The following is a 21,459-nucleotide window of genomic DNA, read 5'->3' on the forward strand; positions in this document are numbered from 1 at the left end:
ACTGGAGGCGGGGGCCGCGGGGGCGCGCGCGCGGGCGCGCCGGCCTGGCCTGCCCCTCCGAGGAGCCGTAGCGCGGGAGGGAGGCGGCAGCGCAGTGGTCCGTCGGTCCGCCGGTCCGTGGGTCTGCCCGGCCCCGCCCTGCCTCCCGGAGCGGCTCGGCTCCATGGCCCGCGGCGGCGGCGGGAGGTGGCCCGGGAGCCTCGGGGACCGCTGACCGGGCGGTGGGGCCGGGCCATGGGGGACAGAGCCGTCCACAGCTGCTGGAGCCGGGCTCCCTACCCGAGCTGGAGCGGCGCCCCCTGCTGAGCCCCGAGCGCCGCGTGAGAGGAGGGCGCGCGCGGCCCCCCACCCAGGGCCCCGACATTCCAGACCCGGCCCGGCTAGGGGGCCGCCCGCGCGCCGCCACAGATCCCAGCCCAGGACCCGGTGAGCGAGGCACCGGCGCTACCCCCGGCCTGGCTGCACCCCACCCTACCCCCATCCCGCTAGCCTCCTGGGCTCCGGCGGCCGCCCCCATCCGGCCTCCCTCATTGTCCTCGCTCGCCCCGGCCTTGTGTCTCGCAGAGGCGCTCGGCCCCGGCCCCACATCCACATCCCCCACTGCATGCACCCCTCCCCAGGGCTCCACACCCACCTGTCCTCTGCTGCCTCCCCCGTCCCGGGGTGCCACGTGTTCAGCCTCCCAGCCCCGCCCAGACGCACCCCTCAGCTTGGTGGCTAGCCTGACCCAGAGCCCCTGCCCTGCAGGGAGGGGTGGGAATACTTGCACGTGGGTCTAGGTGTATGGTTACGCTTGTATAAGTCTAAGCCGCGGTTTGTTGATATATGTGGCTCGTATGTTACTGTCACCCCAAGTGTGTCTAGCTCTATATGTAGGTCTCTGTGTGTCCCTTGAGTGTGGGTGCCTACTGCTGGTTCTAAAGCTGTCTATGTGATTTTGTGAATGTTTGAGATACTCTGCTCTCAGGAGCACCGCCAGAAGTGTTTGTTGACCTTTTGGGACTACAGGGGAGACCTGGTCCAAGCAAGGACACCCCCAGCCCCCCACCACCACCTCTGCCAGCCTGTGAACTTTACTCCTCTGGGGTCTATTTCAGGAGTCAGAGCTAGCTTCGCTTATCGGGCTCCAGGGCTAGCTAGCTTGAGATCTTAGGTGAGGGCTCTCTATTGCTTGCCCCACAGTATGCTTTCACCCCTTGTTCCAGTGGGAAGGACCTTTTTAAACATCCTCTCCTTTTGGGGTAGGGGCGCTCCTGAATGCTGAAGGACTCATCTCAGCCTGGTCCTAGTTGGCTAGCCCCTTGCTGTTGGGACCTGAGTGCCCAAACTGGCCATGGGTCTAAGTGACTTCCCATCATGGCCCTTGGAAGGACTAAATGAAGTCATACTATAAAGTATTCCTACGTGGTAGGCACTCAGTAAGTGATCCGTTCTCTAAACCATGTGTCCCGTGTTGAGGGTTCTATCCTATGAAGAGGCTGGTCTCTGGGGCACAGGTGGAGTCTACAGACGAAAGTGGTTGGGTGCTGAGGTGCAATCCTGGGTAATCAAATTCACCTGTCTGCACTGCTGTGGGCATGCGTGTGTAGACTTGTCCAGTGAGGGTTTATATGTATGTTTAGGTGGCTTAGTGCTGAGGTATGCCTAGGATAGCAGATGCTGAGCTGCCAGCAACTGTTGGTGTGCTTGCAGGTAGAATACAAACAAGCCTGTGAGTGTCAAGGTGTATGAAAGGTAAGTAGGATAGGGTTCTGTGAATGAGCAGCCAACTAGGAAGCAGGTGGGTTCCATCACCTGTCCTATCCTGACCTGTGGGATCTGTTTCTCTCCCTCTGTTCAGGCTGGCAGCCGGATGCTTGGGCCCATTGGGCGGGCCATTGGCCACCTGCGGGATGAGCAGACTGCTGGGGGGGACGCTGGAGCGGGTCTGCAAGGCTGTGCTCCTTCTCTGCCTGCTGCACTTCCTTGTGGCTGTCATCCTCTACTTTGACGTCTACGCCCAGCACCTGGCCTTTTTCAGCCGCTTCAGTACCCGGAGCCCAGCCCATGCCCTCTACCCTGCAGCCAGCAGCAGTACCAACTGCTCTCGGCCCAACGCCACTGCCGCTAGCTCCGGGCTTCCTGAAGTGCCCAGTGCCAGGCCTGGCCCCACAGCTCCAGTCATTCCGCCCTGTCCTGATGTGCCGCCTGGTCTTGGTGAGCCTGTAGAGTAGGGCCTGTTGTAGGGGTGGGAAGAGGATCCTACCAATGTGACTAGGGAACTGGAGTGCTTAACCATGGGGCACCAAGGCTCCAGGTCTATTGAAAGAGGGCAGTTCCTGGGGCTCTGTTGCCCACTCCCAGGTGGCTAGTGTCCCTGGATTCTGGCAAAGACCCTGACTCTTGACACTGTCCTGCTGCAGTGGGCCGAGTGGTCATCGAATTCACCTCACCCATGCCTCTGGAACGGGTGCAGAGGGAGAACCCAGGCGTGCTCCTGGGCGGCCGCTATTCTCCACCCGACTGCACCCCAGCCCAAACGGTGGCAGTCATCATCCCCTTTAGACACCGGGAGCACCACCTACGCTATTGGCTCCACTATCTGCACCCCATGTTGAGGCGGCAGCGGCTGCGCTATGGTGTCTATGTCATCAACCAGGTGCGTGGTCTGCAGCCCTTGGCTGTGCACCTGTGGATGTGCTGGCCAGGGATGTGGGGTGTACACCCTCGTGCCTGTTGGTGGACACACGGGGCTGGAGAAATCTGTGGGTCCTTGTCTGTTAACGGTTGTGTGAGTCCACATGGGTATGGAGAGTGCATGTCTGTCAGTGAACACAGGAAGGTTGTGTGTGTGGAAGGGATCTGAACAGCTAAATGTTGGCATGTACCCTTGTGGTGTGTACATGGCTTGTTTTGACATCTCTTTGGGATATCAGGCATTGGGGCTCAGAGAAGGCCTGATGCATACCATACCTTCACCCCGCTGGGGAACTCGGGAGGAAGGGATATGGTTGGAATTGGAGTAAGGGCAGTGGGAACACAGAGGCCTGGTTCATCTCTGTAGCTTATGAGAGATGAGCAGGCAGCAGGGGGAGGAGGTGAACCTTCTAGGAAGAGGCGCCTGGAAGACCAGAGCTTAGCAAGAGAACTGATCCCTTGTGTTGAGGAACTATTGGCTGAGGGGTGGAGTTCAACATTCGGGCTGGGTAGCAAAGGTTAGCTAGAGAAATTGGGGAAGGCCACATCAAGAAAAGCTTGAAAAGTATGCTTGAGAGTTGAAGTCTAGCCTGAGCTTGTGGGGCACCATTGTTTGAAATAGGGGTAACCCGTCTGAAATAGGGGTAACCCGTCTATGTTGTTGTGATTACATGTGACGAATGGAGGGAGGGGTTGCCAAGAAGCAGTGTGACCAATTAGGAAGGGATGACAGCAGCCAGAAAAGAGCTGGAGAACGTGCTTCTGGGTGAGGCAGGACAAGGGGTGAAGGGAGACCTTACTGTAAGAGAGGAGAGACGTGTGGAAACAAAGCCAGGGTTCCAGTCTTGGCTATGTTTGTGGCCACACCTGTGAGTGGGATGGGGACCAGAGGAGCTAGGCCAGATGTGGAGGAGTGTGGCTTGGGACGCTGTCTTGTCTGGAATGACAGGAGCCTGTGGGAGGTAGAAGAAGGACATTTTACAGGGAGTCAGACTAAGCCTGGACCTAGGAGGGATGTCTCTGAGGGAGAGGAGGGTCTGGAAACACTGGTATGTAGACATTTCTTTATTACATAATTTCTAGTGTGTGTGTGTGTGTGTGTGTGTGTGTGTGTGTGTGTGTGTTTATGTGTGTGTGTGCGCGTGCGCACACACATGCGCGAGTGCCCGCTCAAGCCATGGCACACATGTGGAGGTCAGAGGACAACTTTGTGGGTTCTCTCCTTCCTGATTTACATGGGTTTTGGGTTTGAGGTTCCTTGGGTCAAATTGTCAGGCTTGTGCAGCAAATGCTTTATCAACTGAGCTGTCTCATTAGCTATAATTTAGAGATTGCTTTTCATAATTGTTTCATTTGGTTTACACACACATCACCACAGAAAGAACACTTCTGGAGGTCAGAGGACAACTGTGTGGAGTGCTGGGGATCAAACCCAGATCATCAGACTTATGATGAGGATTACTGTACCTGCTGAGCCATCTCACCAGCTAGACATTTCTTAGACTCCACCACATCTGACGTGCCCGCAGAGCATGGAATACTGGGGCAGGGGCAGCGTTGAAGGGTTAGGTGGAGAAAGGAAGGCAGCTACAGAGACCCAGAAGATGGCCCCGGGGAGTCGGGACCCCTGAGGAGTGGATATCCTGGAAGCCCAGCAGTTGGTGTCAGGAAGGAAGCTTTGGCAGCTGTGTGAGCTCTGTGGGGGAGTGAGGGATGTGGACCAAGTATGTCCAGTGGATTTAGCAACACGGTGGGCCTAGTGAGAGCCATTTCAGGGGCATGGTGGGGGCGGAAGCAGATTGCAGTGGGTTGAAGAAGGAATCAGATTTGACAAAATAACTAATTGGAGACAACGCTTAAAAAAAAAAAAAACCAACTCTGCTGAGAAGGAATGGCAAAAGGTAGGGTGATGTCTGGAGGGAAGCTATTTTTGTTTGTGTGTGTGTGTGTGTTTAGGGTTTTTTGTTTGTTTCGTTTTGTTGTTTTTTCCCTCCATGGAGAGAACTGAGCATGTTCATGAGCTGTCTGGGCTGGTGAGCGGCTAGATGAATGATGATAAATAAGCCACTCCCTCTCAGGGCTGGTGGAACTCAGTGAGCGGGTGTAGTTCAGTCCACTGTTCTAGAGAGAGCAGCTCCCACCTCTCAGGCTTGGCTAGGGCTGGGAGAGGTCACTGGCTCCCCTGTCCTTGGGAGGCACCTATTCACAGATTCGAGCTGCAGACGGCTTCTATCTTTAGCAAGGGTTGCAGCAGAAGTCCAGGGGCCAGTTCTTGTCAGATCTCCCCTCCCTGTCCAGAGCTGCCTGGGCCTGTATGGCCAGGAGCTCTGCAGTCCTGTTTCTCTGGGTCCTGAGCTCACAGAGATATGACTGCCATAGCCCGGTGCTCATCTTTTTTGTTGGGAAGACAAGATCATTTAGTACATTCCTGCATTGTCTCTGGGGCTGCCCAGAGAGTTGGAAGTGGATCAACTCGGGCCGGAGGACCTACTTCAGCACTGGTCACTTAGGGCATCCCCTGTCTCACGTCACAACTGTAGGCTCAGTAGGAGATAAACCAGGGCTCCTCGTCACTGGACTTTCCACTGGCACACAGGAGGTGTACGTGGTACAAAGGAGAAAGTCGCAGGGTGTGTGTGAATGAACGAGTGAATGAGTGAATGAGATGCGCTCTCTAAATAGTGGTCCAGTAGACACGGGTATAAATGAAGCCCCGGAGAGAAGGGGGGATTGTACTGGGGCCTGGAGGTTTGTTTGGCAGTCCGCCTTTCCAGGCATGAGTTTTCTAGATAGGGGGAACTGCTAATCAACCCCAGTGCCTGGGTAACCAAAAAGTCCAGCATGTTCTGTGGTGTCTAAGCAATGTAATGTGTTTGGGCTGTGGATCCTTACAACACCCAAGAGGAGACTGGAACCAAACTGTAAATGGGGGCAGGGATCTAGGGTGAGAAGCTAGAGTTAATCCTGAGAATCTGAGGGAGTTGTGGAGGTGGGGGACAATCGCATGGGGCCCTGGGATCATGATGGAAACTGAAATGGCAGGTACTTGCGGGTCAGGGCCCCAAAGCTGATCTGTGTCCATCCACCCATCCACCAGCATGGTGAGGAGACCTTCAACCGAGCCAAGCTGCTCAACGTGGGCTTCCTAGAGGCACTGAAAGAGGATGCTACCTATGACTGCTTCATCTTCAGTGATGTGGACCTGGTCCCTATGGATGACCGCAATCTATACCGCTGTGGTGACCAGCCCCGCCACTTTGCCATTGCCATGGACAAGTTTGGCTTCCGGTGAGACTCTCTTAGTGAGACTCAGACCTATACCCACCCCCACTTCACCCAGGCCCTGAGTCCCGGCTTCAGTATCCTCCTAGTCTTTGGTCCCTGGTTCAGATCCTTCTACATAATGCAAATCCTCCCTGGGTCCTTTTTACATATGGTCCCTACACACTCTCTGTGATCCTGCATCTTGACTCCCCTTGAGACCCTAACAACTGCTCTCCCGTGTCATAGGTTGCCCTATGCTAGCTACTTTGGAGGTGTGTCAGGCCTGAGCAAGTCCCAGTTTCTGAGGATCAATGGCTTTCCCAACGAGTACTGGGGCTGGGGCGGCGAGGATGATGACATCTTCAACCGGTAAGCAGAGATGGGGCAGAGTGCAAGCTGGTCAGGGAGTGAGGAGGCGCAGACTGGATGGGGCTCCTTACCCTTCCTGGTGCCTCTTCAGTCTGCCTGTCTCCCATCCTAGGATCTCTCTGACTGGGATGAAGATCTCACGTCCAGATGTCCGGATAGGCCGCTACCGCATGATCAAGCACGACCGGGACAAACATAACGAGCCCAACCCTCAGAGGTGATCCCAGCACCCCTGACCCCAGGAGCCCCTGATCCCTAGACATAACCTCCCAATACCCCAAATGTCTTTGATCTCTGACCCCATAGAGGAGGCCTCTGAGCATCCTTGGCCCCTGAGAAGTGCTTTCCAGAGGCAACTGAATCCCTAGAAATGACCCAAATGTTCCTGACCTCTAAAGGTGACTCCTGGCACCCCTGGCCTGGTGCCTAGAGGTGACTAGAATTTAGATTCCAGCTCGTGTTGTCATTGCATAGGCACATTTCCATCAGTGCTCCCAGAGACTTCACAAGACTTCACTGAGGAGCTTTGCATGAGCCCTGCTTATACTGTCCCAGTCAGAGCAGACAAGATGATAGCAGGTGCCAGCCATAGATCCTAGGAACCCAACAAAGGTGTGCCAAGCAGAGGAAGTGTGGGGAGGGGAGATTGAGACAGTGCCGAGCCCTCTGAGGTCAGAGCACTACTTTTTAGAAGATTACTTTGTGTATGTCAGTATATGTGAGTACACTGTCTTCAGACACGCCAGAAGAGGGCATCGGATCCCATCACAGAGGGCTGTCAGCCACCATGTGGTTGCTGGGAATTGAACTCAGGACCTCTGGAAGAACAGCTAGTGCTCTAAACCGCTGAGCCATCTCTCAAGTCCCACCTGTGTGGGTCAAGATACCCACATTAGGTATTCATGGATGGCTGGGAAAGGTCTGACAGGCATGGGAAATATAAGCAGACTCCTTGAGCTTCTAGATGCATCTGTGGGTGGTGCCAGGCCTTCTGCAGTCACACCCAGTCACTGTCCTCCTCTCCCTCATGAGGCTCACACTAGGCAAGGAAAACAGTTATGTCATGGGTCATGAAAATGGGTGATTCCCTGGCAGAGAGATGAAGGAGGTAGTGGGGACGTAAAGCGGGGCTTGAAGACTTACTCCTTTACTGAGATCTGCCTCACGTTCCCTTGGGCATATGCATTCACCAGTGCTACATTGCCAGGCCAATGGAGAAGACCAGAGTGGATGGAGGAACTTGTATAAGAGTTGATTCTGAGCATGCCTACTGTATACTGAAACCATAAAGCTGTTTGGTTCTTAAACATCTGAAGGCAAGAAGTGAAGATAGGGGCTTTAGTGCTGTGTAGCTGAGTACCAGGCTTTGAGGATCTTGGAAAGTCCCTTAACAGGAAAGACACGCCACTGAATTTGTTTGGAGGCCTTATTTTCTGCTCTCAAGGAAGGTGAAGGAATGACCTAGCTGCTGGGTGAACCTAGGAGGAACCTTGACCAAGCCTGAATTCATAAAACTGGAGGGAATCTGACAGGGGAGACTTCTGTGTCCCGTGACTTACCTGCTCTAATCTCAGACTATAGGAGTGGAGAGATGGATTGTGGTCAGCGGGGAAGGAATGGCAGGCAGATAAATCCAGAACCCTTGGTCATTCAGGATCGACTAGTCATCAGTTAGTGATGTCTGTGGAGTTGTGGATGTGGCTAGACATGAAATTTCTGGGCTAAGGAAGTCAGTTCTAATAATGTGCCTCATACTTAAAAGTTATCCTGGGGACAGGCGGTGGTGGTACACGCCTTTAATCCCAGCAGTCAGACCGGCAGGGAGCCAGAGCCAGGCAGATCTCTATGAGTTAAAGGCCAGCCTGGTCTACAGAGAGAGTTCTAGGACATCCAAGGCCACACAGAGAAACAGTGTCTTGAAAAACAAAAACAAAACAAAACTTAGGATTCTTTCTCCTACCCTGCATGTTGAGATCATCAGCAGGGCATGGCAGGACCACCTGCAAAGCATTTGAACCTGTCTGCTTTCCCCTTCACCTTTACCGTGTCTGGTCGCTGTGGTCTTACCCTGGTGACTGCAAGGGTTTTCCTGCCTCCCCCTGGCTATCCCACCCTTCTGCCGAAACTGGGTTAAGAAGCCCTTGGTGTCTTCCTGCTCATGGAATATGAACTACTCATTATGACATACAGAGTCCTGCTCATACATGCGCTAACCAACAGGCTAGTCTGTTTTCCCTTTATCGACCTCTGCAAGAAATGCTCTCCCTCTGCCTTCAGCTTAGTGTCACATCCTCATACCCATAGCACTCTGATGGCTCTTTTGCCTCGTCTCCCTTAGTGAAGCAGACTTGCCATGAGAGGAAGGACCTTGCATGTTCTGTTCACGGCTGTGTCCCTGTTGCTCAGAGTACAGTCTGGCATCCGGGAGTGAAGATGGAAGGAGTGAACGATGAAAGAGAAACAAGATGACAAGGGTTGGAGGGAAGATGACATGTCCCTCGGGGGACAGAGACTGTATTGGGGGTACATGTGGGATGCCTCGAATACTAGAGTCCAGCCAGCAAGATAGTACAGCGAGTAAAGGTACTCACAGGGAAATAAAATACACACACACACACACACACACACACACACACACACACACACACACACAGTGGAGGTCTGAACAGAGAGACCTGTGAGGTGGTTGTTAAGCTTTCTGACTGAAGGGGCTGAGGTCTCTATTCCCTGAAGGGAGAGGATGGCCTGTGCCTTGACCGCAGAGATTCAGGATTGAGCAGAGACTGTTAGCCTTGATCTGAGCTCGTCTCCTTTTCTAGGTTTAATAAGATTCAAAACACAAAGATGAGCATGAAGTGGGACGGCATTGGGTCGGTGCGGTACCGCGTCTTGGAAGTGTCTCGGCAGCCACTCTTCACCAACATCACAGTGGACATTGGACAGCCCATGTCATGGCTCACTCAAGGCTGACACTCATGGACAGAGCCCCTCCATGCCCTTCTGGTATGGAAGACTGCCTGCCAGAGGACTGACCTACAGCCTGGCTGACAGCTGCTCTAGGGGTGTCCCCAAGACAGAGACTGTGAGCTGTTTTCTGAGTCTTAATAGCCAGCTGCACCTAGAAGTTTCAGAACTCACTTTGAGGGGCGTTTGGGCAAGCCCCTCTTATGGCCCTCTGGGGTCAACCCTTCTTCCTGTCCTACTTTTCCCAGCCCAAACCTCCTCACTGTTAGGGTTGGGCCAGCCCCTGCACTGCCTCGCGGAGTGGCCTGGGCTAGGTCACTCCACCTCTCTGTGCCTCAGTTTCCCCACTCCCCTTGAGTCCCCTAGGGCCTGGAAAGGTGGGAGGTTTGACTAGGGGGCAGTGTCTCTTCCAGGGGAATTCTCAGATCTGGAGACCCCTCATGCTTCCAGGGGAGGGGAAACCTTTTTCATTCAACATTGTAGGGGGCTTTGGTGAGCCACCTACTGAGGAGCGCCCCCAGGAGGGGACCAGAAGGGGTGCTGTGTTGTTTCCTGGGATCATGGGGTTGGCCTTTGCATGGGAGACAGGTGGGGCCTGGATCAGTCAATGGTTCTGGCCTCCCTCCCTTAGAGAGGAGGCAGACGCCCCAGGGCCTGCTCTTGTTTATATGTTGCACAGAAACTTGTGTGGGTGCTTTAGTAAAAAACATTAACGGAGCAGCTCCTTGTCTCTTTGTGAACGGGCTCCGGTTCCCTGAAGCTAGTTTGTGTTGTGGGAGGTGACCTGGCTAGGGTCTTCTAGTGACTTAACTAATTTCCTAGCCCGTTACTTCCGCGGTTCTAGGGAAAATGTTTTATCTTGACACTGCTTTCAGACTAGTAGGGATAAGGAAATAGCGAACCAACGGGGCCGGATTTCTCAGCTCTTCTCCCTCAGAGGCAGAAAGGTCTTGGGATAAGCACAGGGTGCTCAGCCACTGCGGGCAGGGCAGGGCCTCTTTCGAGGGCTGATCCCAGGGCGCGATGGTTTCCCAGGTGACCGACTCTTAGGAGGGGAGGGGCTAAGGCCGGATTCCCACAGCCAGGCTAACCCCAGAAGAGGCCAGGATCCAGCACCCTGAAGGGTCTGCCCATAGTAGGCCACCAAAAGACAGCGCAATTCCGCAATTCTGGTGTAGGGACAGAAGCAGAAAGGGGCGGGGTATCGATGTCAGCTGGAGGGGTTTGGTGGGCGTGGCTCTGGTCCAGAGCAACCATCCGTCTCCCAGGAAATCTAGCACTCTGACCTGCGGGCAGTCCGGCCTGTAGGTCTTTCTGATCAGAGGACCGCAACCCACGCAGGCCATGCCTGGGGACTCCCCAGCACTATGGGAGCTGGTGGAGGAGCATGTTCCACTCCCGGAGCGGCCTGAGGTGAAGAAGATTCTGGGAGAGGCAGCAGTGGACCTGAGCCTGGAGTTGCGAGAGGAGGTGGGAGTCCGGTGGGTGGGGGTGGGTCACATTCCAGGCCTGCCCTTCAACTCACATGATTTCCCACCACCACAAGGTCCCTAGCCCTATTTGGTGACCCCCTAACACCTTGATCTCACTGTCTGCCCTTGCTCTCTTCTGTTTATCTCCTCTCATCCCTTGACAACCCCCAACCAACACACACAAACCCATCCCCTCTGCCCCAGTGGCAAGGTACCCCAGCTCTCCTTACAGGTGGTGATGCTAAAGGCGCTGCTCCAAGAGATCCAGTCCTCTCAAGTTTCCAACTCTGACTCTCCCTCCCTACTGGCACCACCCCCCCTCCTGAGGGACCTCATGCGCCAAGAACTCCGACAGTTACTCCAAGGCCTCCGCCTTAAGGCTATCAGTGAGGGCAGGTGGGGTTCTCAGCCATGGCCTCCTTGCCCAGACACCAGATAAGGCTGCCCCTGATAAAGAGCCAGGGTGACCTTTCCTGGGGTTTCCTAAAAGGAGGTCCTCAAGTCCCTTCGTGTACATGTTTTCAGGGACCAGACCCAGATGTGGGCCCAGTACAGTCCCAGGGTCCTTCGTTTTGCCCTAGAGGAGCCCGGGTGTGAGTCAATGCAACAGGAACTATTCCCGATGAGAGCCGGTGAGCCCAGGTAAAGACAGAGGCTACCCAATGCGGACTGGACGCTCTTGTAGCCACTTGTGATAGGGGTCGGCACATAAGGGCTAAAAGTCCTTAGGGGACACCTGCCCATCTTGGTGGCAGGGAGTAGTTTTCCAAGCAGATAAAAGAGAGGTTTTGCAGGCAGGGGGCAGGGGGAAGGACAGGAGGCCATGTCCAGTGAGCAGTTCTTCTCAGGCCTAGCAGAGCAGACTGAGGGCTTGGGCTGGAGGTACAGGAATGCTGAGAGGTGACACTGATATTCTCAGCTGGGGACAGAGAGAAATGAATGTCCTTATGTTCATAAGTAGACCATTGCCAATTTCTTATTCAAATCCTCCCACAATCCTATAAGCTGAGCATTGTCTCCAGAGTTTCAGGTGAGAGAATGAATGCTCAAAAGAACAATTTCCCTGAAGCCACATGGTGAAGGTGGCAGAAATACCAGGTGCAAGCCTGGGGTCTGGGACTATTGTTTGCACTCTGTTATGTTGCCTGCGTGAGAAAAACCAAAAGGCTCTAGAAGTGGCATTTGTTCCCTGAAGGACTAGAATGAACAACACAGAGAGGGTGATGCTAACTTCACCTGTCACCAGCTGTCCCAGGGACCTCACTATCATCAAGGACCAACTGAATGTGTCTAACATTGACCAGATTGTCAGACACCTGAGGTGAGGCCTAGGGGCACCTGAGTGTATAGACTGGGGACAAAATGTAGGAATGGAGATTAAGGGGCTGGGGCGGCCTGAAATAAATAGTATGCCAGGTAGGTAGACTCTGTGTGTGTGTGTGTGTGTGTGTGTGTGTGTGTGTGTATCTGAGGTGAGCAGTTAGTGGAGCTGCTACAATACCACCAAGTAGCCAGTTACAGGGACCAGGCAGGGCCAGTCCTAGGATTTCAGCCTGGTACAAGGTAAGCCAAGGGAGGGTTATAAGCTGTGATACGGGGCTAATGGATGAACCACAGGCCCCAGTGCCAGGCTGCAGAAGATACAGTGCTTGTGGGGGTGCAAATACTGAAGTGACTGGAAAATGTGGGGGCTGGAAGGCAACATCCAGAGGACAATGTAGCCTGGGGATGGAGAAGCTGTCTTGGCTCTGGTGGTTCAGGAGGTTGGGGCCGTGTAGTAGGTTCAGCTAGGTAGGTCCTGCCTCATTGGCTCTGGCTGTTCATGTTCCTGTCTAGAAACCTCCTGGAGGAGGAGTGTCACATGCTGCAGAAAGAGATCTCTGAGCTGCAGGTGAGCACAGACCTTGGCCTTCCCCCAGCTTCTCTGCTTAGCAGGGATCATGTCTGTGTGTCTGTATATATGTGCATATCACGGTCGTGAGTCCTACACCCATTTCTCCTATCAAGCCGTGGTTGGCAGTTTTAGACTAATCCACTTGACAGCCCGAGGTCTCCTGCATCCTTTCACTTAGGTCAGAGTCATGCCTAGCTGTCATCTTGCTAAGCCAGGCTTTCCACAGGCTATACTCTTAGGATAGTTAGGCCAAGAGGCTCCATGGTCTTATTCCTGAGCCCCATACTCAGGCTCTTGGTCTCTTAACTTTAGGCAAGGCCACTGAAACAGTTCTCTCCACAGCACTGTCTGGAAATGGAACAGATGCAGGCTTGCCAGCCCTCCAAGGATACTCTAATGCCCACCCTGGGAGGTAAGGACCCCAGATGAGCCCCCAGGGCACCCAGTCCCCTCCCTTTACCCCATACTGTACATACTACTGTATAAACTCTAGAAGAGCCAGGTACTATTTCAGCTGTGCCCTTCCACAGAGATAAAGGATCAGAAGAAGGCCATGGAACGGGAGCTACAGGTCTCTCTGGGGCCTTCCTGTCTCGCTGTCCAGCACAGGTACATCAAGACACAGGGTGGGCAGTGTAGAGTGAAGCTCAGATCATGGTCACCTCACATCTACTCATCCTGTGCAGGCAGAAGCCTTTGAGGTCCTCCATTCCTGGCCTTAGACCCTTCCCTTGTCTCCATGGCTACATGCCTACACCTCCTTCGGAGCACTGTCCCCACCCTCAAGGTCAGGCAAGCACCCGCCGCTGGGGACGGCAACTTCGGTACAGCTATTGCAAAGAGACAACTTCCACATCAGTTTCCAGTGCAGCATCCCAGGCACCGACCTGAAGGGGCTGCTCACAAAACAGGCTTCTGCTGAGACTCGCCCATCTGTTGTTGCCTCCAGCTGCCACAGCTCCGTTTCTGCTTCATTCTCTGATGAGCTCACATGTCCCCCATACCCCCCAAGCTGTGTGTTGGTCTGGTCCCAGCCCCACCCCTTGTTCAGGTCACTGCTATCTAGAACTGAGTGGCAGGACACCTGTTCTAACCATCAAAGCCTTTGGCCCCTTCTCCACATAAGCCTCCACAGAGGCTTGGAGGACAGAGGTCCCATCCCAGCTTGACTTTTGTCCCCTAGGGACCCAGACAAAGCACATCAGCAGCTCAGAGACAGGAATAGAAATTTCATTAAAACCTATGGACTTTAAAACCCTAGTGCTGCACACTGGGCAGCAGCGGGTGGCACACCGTTATTGCTACAGAGGATTAGAAGTGGCTTGGCCAGGGCTATCACTGCAGAGGGCACAGAGGATGGACAAACAGACTGCGGGTCTTGGGAGAAGGTGCTCTGGCTGCGGGGGCGGGGGGGAACGGGCACATGGACTGGGGCCATTTGGCACATTGAATGGGGGTTAGCACGTCTGGGAAGACTGGGCCTTCAACCTGGTGGAGGATAGGCAAGGGAATGTCGTGCAGGGTTCCCTTCCCCAGGGCTCAAACTTCCTACAGAGAAGTCCCCTTCTTTCCCTCCATAAACAAGTGCTTTGGGCAGGCTGCTGGGTCCTGGCCTTTGCTGGCTGGGCCTGACAAGCAGGGTTGGAACAAAGGACAGAGACCCTGGAGCAGCCAAGTGAGGTGCAGACAGGCCTGGAAGACAGACTGGACCCAAGGCTGGGGCAGGGGGTGGCAACCACAGGTAATACAATTTTTAAAAAAATAATTACACAAACAGGGCTGAGTGGCACAGTCCAACAAGTAACACTGTACAGCTCCGCAGCCCTCACCTTGTCCGGAGTAGGAAGATACAGATTTGCCTGGGCAGAGGCTAGGGTCAGGAACACTGGTCATGAGGCTGGAGGGGAACCGGTGGGGTGTGGACACAGAACCTCTTATCCCATAGTGAAACAGCTCAGGGCAGAGCATGAAGGTATCGGAGGCCATATGAAGCCTGGCAGGCCTCTGGGACCTGGCCTGAGACCTCCTTCAAAGTGCTTTGGACACTGCTGCCCCATGTCCCACCCCCACACAATCCCCCATCGCTTTCCCACCCCCAGCTGCTGTCTTGGCATCCAAAGGATGTGTAAACACTGGGGACATGAGCAGTGGTGGCCAAGGTGACAGCAGTCATCCTGGCCAGGGCATGATGGGGCAGGCCTCCACCTGTCCACCGCCTCCCCAGTCTCTGTGGTGGGAGCAAGGGTTGGGTGGGGCTTTTCCCCTTGCAGCAACTGTGCTCATATCCGGGAGTCCTGGAGGCGGCTGGCGCCATTACTGCCCACAATGGGGATCTGGGCCTTGTCCGGGTGCAGTGGCTGGACCTCAAACCCATCTTCAGGAGAGGGGGTTGTAGTGGGGGCATAGCGCCCAGTCCGGTGCTCCAGGAGGGCAGGGCCCCAGTCTCTGCTTGGCTTTGTGGCATTTTTCAAACGCTGCAGCCAGGGGGCGCAATGAAAAGTGTGTCAGAAGAGAGCCCTTATGCTCGAAGTGTTTTCACTTCGCCTGCCCGTCCAGCCCAGCCCATCTTCACTCCTCACCTGAAGAAGTGTGTCCCCATCTGTGCGGCAGAGCTGGAACAGCGCATACAATGGGATGCAGATGACAGACGACAAAGCCATGAGGAAGCCGATGGCCACCGCCCAGCCTGGGTACTGGTAGTGGTTGTAGGTGATTGGCCGGTACTGGATCACCGTGAAGATGAGAATGAACTGTTGAGGGTAGAGAGGATGATGTGAGGGGACAGAGCCCCTCCTGGACCCCAGGCTTGCCCTCCGCGCAGCAACCTTTCCTCTCTGGACTCCCAGGCCAGCAAAAGGTGTTTTTGGCTCTGGCACAGGCAAATACCAACACCTGTGTAAAAGAAGTAGGACCCCAGGGAAGGGCTGGGCATGGAGGCACCATAAACGGAAAGAGGTAACCTGTTTTTGCCAGTCCTGAACTGGCAGAGAACAAGCAAGCTGCTGCCACCTTTGAAAAGCAGCCGTTGTCTCTCAGCCCTGTACTGCCTAGAGAGAGGAGGACAAGTCCCTAGCCCTAGGCTTCAGTGCTGCCTGGTGACCTGATCTTGCTGGCCACATCTCCCTCCCTTAGGCTCTTGCCACAGCCAGAACGTCTTGCCTCCTCTGTTACTGCAGACCCACCCTCAGCATCCCCGTCAAGCCAGTGCCACCTCTTTCAGGAAGCCTTTCTGGATTTTCTGCCTCCTAAAAGGCCTCTCTCCATGGCATCTTCCATCTGTTTAACTCAAAGCCACTCTGCTTCCTATTTTGCACGGTCTGAGCACCTGAGACGACTGCGTCAACTCTGGGCCTAAGGGGCCTTGCACAAGCTTATTCATCCGTGTGAGCTGAGTACCAGGAGATGCTCACATTGGGAAGAGGGTCAAGGAGCAAGCCAGGTAAGGTCTTGCCTCACTGTGGCTGTGGTAACAAGTGACAGTCAGCCTGGAGAGTGCCTAGAGGCTGCAAATGCCGAGTGTCCAGTAGTAGACACACACCTTTTTGGAAAGAGGTGGATGAGGCAAGCTAAGAATCTAAAAGAAACAGGAGACTTGGCTAGGTGGCTCATAGGCCACACCCAAAGAGGGCCTGTGGAAGGACTCAACGTGTCTCAGCCTGTAGGGGCATCCTGGAGTTTAAGCACCTCTGACCTTTCCCACGTTGAACCCAGGACATCCTTCCTAGGGCCCCATACATGGTGTGTACACGCTTATTTAGTGGGTTTTGCGTGTGCGTGCGTGTGTGTATGTATATGTGTGTGTGTGTTTGCTTTTTTTTTTTGAGACAGGGTCTCACTTGCATCACCCTAGCTAACCTAAAACTCCATATGTAGACCAGGCTGGCCTCAAATTCAGATACTAGCTTGCCCCTGCCTCTTGCCTCCCCAGTGCTGAGATTAAATTCGAGTGCAACCATACCTGGCTTAAAGCCTGACATATGTGAGGATGAATTCCTTCACTGGAGTTATAGAAGGATGGGGTTTGTCAAGAAGAGCTGTCACAGGCACATAAAGCCCCAAAGAGAAATATGTCTACACAGCCTGAATTCTTCACCTTAAGACACCTCCAGCCCAGCTTTCTGGGCACTGCCCGCTTCACTCGATCTCTCTGCCTAGAGATCCACAGGACTCAGGCCCTTGGTGGATAACTCCAGGTACTAGAGGACAGCCTCCCTGCCCTCAGGAGACAGTGTCCTGGTTCTGGGCCAATGCCACACCCCCAGAAGGCATGGTGCTGGGCACTGGTTCCAGCCCTCTCTGGCCTCTCAGCCTTGAAAGGAGACTTCCGCTCCTCCTGTTTCAATGCTGGGCCTGTGGCCAGAACTGTTGTCTGTGCCAGGCCCAGGAACATCCCACACCCTATGTGGTAGAGGCCTCGGTCCTCCAGGGACCTTTTTTTCAGAAACATGAGCCAGTGTGGAAGTCTGGTATAGAGTTCTCCATAATTCTGAGGAACTGAGCAAGACACGGGTAGCTCTGGACACTGCCTTGCCACTGAGTCCTCTGACTCTCTGCTCATATATGACTATTGTGCCATTAATCACCCTCAACCCCACCCCCACTTCACACAGAAGCAGCAAAATGAGCCTGTTTTAGCCCACAGGCCGTTCCGCTGGAGCATGGTTGCCTATGGCACACAGACCTGCAGCAGGGTCCTTGCCCCTTATTAAGTGTGTGGTGGTGGGCTTAACACCACTGTGCCTTGGAGTGGGGAGAACTGATAATCCAGAGAGGTGTTGCTTAAGTTAACATGTGACCAGGGTGGAGGAAGGACCAGCAGTACAGTGTTCTGATGGGTTTAAAGCATCAGTGTCCCTGATTCTAGGCGTTTAAAGAAATGGGTGTTCTCCCTTCAAATCCATCCAACTTCCCAGCCTTTGGAGGCTTAGGAAGTGGCCTCCATCATAGAGCCGACCTGGCTCCTAGCCCTGCACCCACAGGTCCTGGGGATGCCGAGGAATGTTGCCACATTCCCATGTGTCTCCCTGCTTGGGGGCAGGTATGAACAGTCAGGTAGACAGAAGCCACACTGATATCAATGACTCCAGAGGCCCCTTGGAGGCAGCTGGACAGTAATGCCAGGGAGTGACATCCCTGATGGTGCAGCTCTGAGCATGTGCAGTCAAACAAAGGGCTCAATATCCACTTTCTATCCCAAAGCCAGGACCTGGCACCTCTAAGTGTGCACACATCTGACTAGCCGAGCCTCCTAGATGCCCAAAGTCAGAGCTACCTGGGAGGGCCCCCAAGGAACTTACAAAGATGATAGCCGGAGAGACAAAGCGCCAACAGATCTGGAAGAAGAGAGGAGGTGGAAACCCCAGCATCATCTGGATGTCCTGGAAGTAGTTTCGGTGTCCTGGAGAGATGAGGAAGGGGTGGAGAGGGTTGAGGGGGAATATCAGCAGCAGCTCAGGAGAACAGAGTGAGCCAGTCCAAGACAAGGACACTCACCATAGATGTACATGATGGATACACACATGATGCAGGAAATGACAACCAAGGAGAAGCTAGCTGCATAGTTGTCCATCAGCAGCAGCCAGTAGATGCCTGCCTGTGGGCCAGTGGACAGGTGAGCCAGGGTGCTACTGACCAGGGTACTCACTACTCACCCACTCCCAAGTGCCTGGCAAGTGCAGCCCCACCTCACCCCCACATCTCCATTCTTACCTGGCTGGTAAGGGGGATGCCCAGCAAGAAACCAGCCACGGCTACACCCAAGGTCACGTAAGTCTTTTTCTGCAGAATCCACTCGTTCCCCACCTCATCCACAATGGCAGTGACTAGGGTCTCTAGGAGGCAGAACTACAGCCACAGCTATCAGAATAAGGGCCTGCACTTTGTCCCAGCTCCTCCTGCCCAAGCTGCCAGCACCCCTCCCAACACACACACACACACACACACACAGGTCATACCTGAGTACCCAGCCCCAGCAAGATGAGCATGAAGAAAAACAGTAAGGACCAGAGTGGGGAGATGGGAAGCAGTGTGAGAGCCTCAGGGTAAGCTACGAAAGCTAGCCCAGGCCCATGGTCTGCCACTCGTGACACATCCACACCCAGGTGATTGGCCATGAAGCCTAGGATAGAGAAGATGACGAAGCCAGCATAGACGCTGGTAGCACAGTTGGTGATGCTGATGATGACGCTGTCCCTGAAGAGGAAACAGGACAGTTTAGGAGATGCAGCTTGCTTCCTTTGCATCAATTTAGGCCAGGAGAAGACATGGGGATCAGATACTCTAGAAAGAAAGGTGCCCCTAACTCCTGGGTCTTTTAAAGTGAGTCCAGGGTCCCTGACCCGTCATCCACTGCATCCCCCTCTTTGGCCAGTGCTTTTCTCTCTCCTTTCACACTAGAGATACAAGATCCTCAAGACTTCAAGGTCATGAGTGCAGGAGGTCCCTGGAGTCCGATGGCCCTGTGGATCCAGGGGACAGGCTGTCGAGAGGATGGGGAAAGGGGAAGCTTCCAGGCCAGCAGGGGGCGCTCGCTTACCGGTAGCAGTTGTTGTGAAATTTGTTGTAGGACGCCATGGTGATGAGGCCACCCCATGCACAGCCCAGGGAATAGAAGATCTGAGAGGCTGCATCTCCCCACACCTGTAGAGAGGATGGTCAGTGAGCCACTGCAGGCAGATGCTGGATGCACCCGCCCTAGTCCCTTTGGGGGTCAACCCTCCACATCCCACCTTGGCCTCCAGGATCTTGTCCCACTGTGGGGTCAGGTAGTACATGATACCCGTGAAGGCTCCTTCCAGGGTCACTCCACGCACAAACAGAATGGTCAGCACCACATAGGGGAATGTGGCTGTGAAGTACACCACCTGGGACAAGACAGGCTCCATGGATTCCCCTAGAGCCCTTTCCCACCCCCGTACTACCTCCCTAACCCCAGCAACCCAGATAGGAGAGGCAGGGTGGGAACAAACCCTGCCTGGGGAGGGTACTTGCTTTCCCTGAAGACTTGACTCCTCGGATGAGGCAGAGGAAGACAACCACCCAGGAGACGCCAAGGCAGCCTAGGAGGGGAAGCCGCACTTCCCCAAAGTTTCCAATGTCATCTGACAGCTTCAGCACATACAGCCTGGGGATGGGGAGGTGACTGTCACCGAGGGCCAGCCTCTGCTGCCCAGCAACTAATTCTCATGTTCTATGCCCCATGTTGCAAGATCCCAGAAGCCTGCTTGTGGGAAAATAGAAGCTGCTTTGAGGATCCCAGCCTTGTGCCCTGCGGTCTATCCTGGGACCCTCAAGGGCTCTGAGAGATCAAGTTTGAGCTAGCCTTCTCTCCTGGGACAGGATGTCTCCCAGTCTCTGCCTGGGCCCAGCCCAGGCCGTTACACATGCACTCCACAGTAGGAATGCCCACTCAGCCTATCAAAAGCGCATCCTCCAGGAAGCTGTTAGAGGTATACCCTAACCATCTGCTCCAGCTCTGACACATTAAGTATGTGATTGAAAAAGCACAGCCTGCCTGGAATAGGGCGCCAGGTGGAGCCACACCCACATGGGGAGGAGCTAGAATGATATCATCAACTCTGCAGGCCACTCAGCTCACTGTCAGAGCTTCCTCCTGCCCTTGTGGAAGAGAGCAAGTTGGACTGCTGTGGGCGGGAAGGACACCACAGAGCGGAGGAGACACAGTGCCTCACCTGGAGGGCAAGCCAGGGATGAAAGACTTTCCTGAAGGGATGAGGCTGGGATTACACGGTGTGAGGATGTGGGTGAAAGGGTGGTGGGCAGAGGGCCAGGAGCCAGCATGGCCAGCCTGGGCATGCTGGTTAGCTTGAGCAGGAAGAGAAGATGGACAAGATAGAAGAGCAGTGGACAGGAAGGGGCCTTGTAAGAGGTGGTGAAAGTGAGGCTAAAGGATTTTCCAGTTTCCTCCTGAGGGCAATGGGAGAGCTTTGAGGCTTTTGTTTGCTGGCTTTGGGACAGTCATGCCCCTCTATGACTCCAAGTCTTGCAATGGCTCTCAGAACCCTTACGCTGGCTACAGGCCCTACAGGATCCAGTGTCCCCCAACCTGCTATATCTCCGATCTCTCATCCTCTCTCCCCTTTGCTCAGATTTACCTGCACTGATTGGACATATTTTTTCTCAAACATGTTAGCATGCCCCAGGGCCTTTGTCTGAAGTAGCTTCTTTTTTCCCCCTAGAGAGCTATGTGCACATAAGGCCTTGAGCCGCCTTGAGATATTTTTCACATGTGAACAATATGCCGTGTTTTATACTATATCCCTGTATAGGATATAGCTGGCCTTGTCTGTGTGATGTGCCCCCCCGCCACTTCCTCCAGTCTTTACTCAGACGTCCACTTTTTGACTATAGCATAAAAGGCAACTCTCACCCCAGCCTACATGCCCCTCCTTCTCTGTGTTCCTCCATAGCAGACACCTCCTTCTCTCATTTCATGTTTTATTACTGATGGTTGGTTTGCTTTATGTGAGACAAGGGCTCATGTCACCCAGGCTGGTCTTGAACTGTGTAGTTGAGGATGACTTTGAACTTAGGATCCTACCACTTCCTCTGCTTGAATGCTGGGATTCCAGGTATGCTGTACCGGCTTGTCAGATTTTATGGGGTCGAACCAAGGGCTTCATACATGCATGCAAGGAAGGCATTCTACCAGCTGGGCTACGACCGCAGCCCTTTTTATGGCTTTTGTCCACCGTCCTCTACGATCGAGGGAGCTTTTTGCTCACTGTGTTTCTGGCTGTACAATCTCTGTGCCTGCCATGGACAGTATTTGATCTTGAGTGAGTAGACACTGTGGCAAAC

At 54.1% G+C, this 21,459-nt stretch overlaps 3 protein-coding genes across 5 annotated transcripts in view; 2 read left to right on the forward strand and 1 right to left on the reverse strand.

Annotated features, from left to right (window-relative positions):
* Positions 1-376: 376 nt before the first annotated feature.
* Positions 377-10,120, forward strand: B4galt2 (beta-1,4-galactosyltransferase 2). 2 transcript variants are annotated; one of them, XM_028786904.1, is made up of 8 exons: positions 1,388-1,418; positions 1,693-1,734; positions 1,841-2,196; positions 2,403-2,638; positions 5,774-5,964; positions 6,187-6,309; positions 6,422-6,526; positions 9,129-10,120. In XM_028786904.1, exons 3-8 carry the CDS (start codon positions 1,893-1,895, stop codon positions 9,277-9,279), a joined length of 1,110 nt encoding a protein of 369 aa, XP_028642737.1. In that variant the 5' UTR covers positions 1,388-1,418; positions 1,693-1,734; positions 1,841-1,892; the 3' UTR covers positions 9,280-10,120. The 2 variants fall into 2 exon arrangements, with proteins under 2 accessions (XP_028642746.1, XP_028642737.1); XM_028786913.1 differs by lacking the exons at positions 1,388-1,418; positions 1,693-1,734 and adding an exon at positions 377-426 and having other exon boundaries at positions 9,129-9,993.
* A 497-nt stretch (positions 10,121-10,617) lies between these two features.
* Positions 10,618-13,894, forward strand: Ccdc24 (coiled-coil domain containing 24). Of its 2 annotated transcripts, XM_028785161.1 has the most exons (8): positions 10,618-10,743; positions 10,978-11,141; positions 11,271-11,387; positions 11,992-12,066; positions 12,582-12,636; positions 12,982-13,051; positions 13,170-13,248; positions 13,326-13,671. In XM_028785161.1, exons 1-8 carry the CDS (start codon positions 10,618-10,620, stop codon positions 13,528-13,530), a joined length of 891 nt encoding a protein of 296 aa, XP_028640994.1. In that variant the 3' UTR covers positions 13,531-13,671. The 2 variants fall into 2 exon arrangements, with proteins under 2 accessions (XP_028640994.1, XP_028640987.1); XM_028785154.1 differs by lacking the exon at positions 10,618-10,743 and having other exon boundaries at positions 10,846-11,141; positions 11,941-12,066; positions 13,326-13,894.
* Slc6a9 (solute carrier family 6 member 9) overlaps positions 13,849-21,459 on the reverse strand; it is a 34,354-nt gene continuing 26,743 nt past the window's right edge. Inside the window, exons 6-14 of the mRNA XM_028785145.1 lie at positions 19,630-19,762; positions 19,368-19,502; positions 19,175-19,278; positions 18,594-18,831; positions 18,349-18,483; positions 18,133-18,232; positions 17,937-18,037; positions 15,219-15,389; positions 13,849-15,113 (exon numbers count right to left, since the gene is read on the reverse strand). Coding sequence (XP_028640978.1) covers positions 14,919-15,113; positions 15,219-15,389; positions 17,937-18,037; positions 18,133-18,232; positions 18,349-18,483; positions 18,594-18,831; positions 19,175-19,278; positions 19,368-19,502; positions 19,630-19,762 — 1,312 coding nt within the window. The 3' untranslated portion in view covers positions 13,849-14,918. The remainder of the gene's footprint in view (positions 15,114-15,218; positions 15,390-17,936; positions 18,038-18,132; positions 18,233-18,348; positions 18,484-18,593; positions 18,832-19,174; positions 19,279-19,367; positions 19,503-19,629; positions 19,763-21,459) is intronic.

This window comes from Grammomys surdaster, unplaced genomic scaffold (assembly GCF_004785775.1).
Source record: "Grammomys surdaster isolate TR1022 unplaced genomic scaffold, NIH_TR_1.0 100, whole genome shotgun sequence".
NCBI lineage: Eukaryota > Metazoa > Chordata > Mammalia > Rodentia > Muridae > Grammomys > Grammomys surdaster.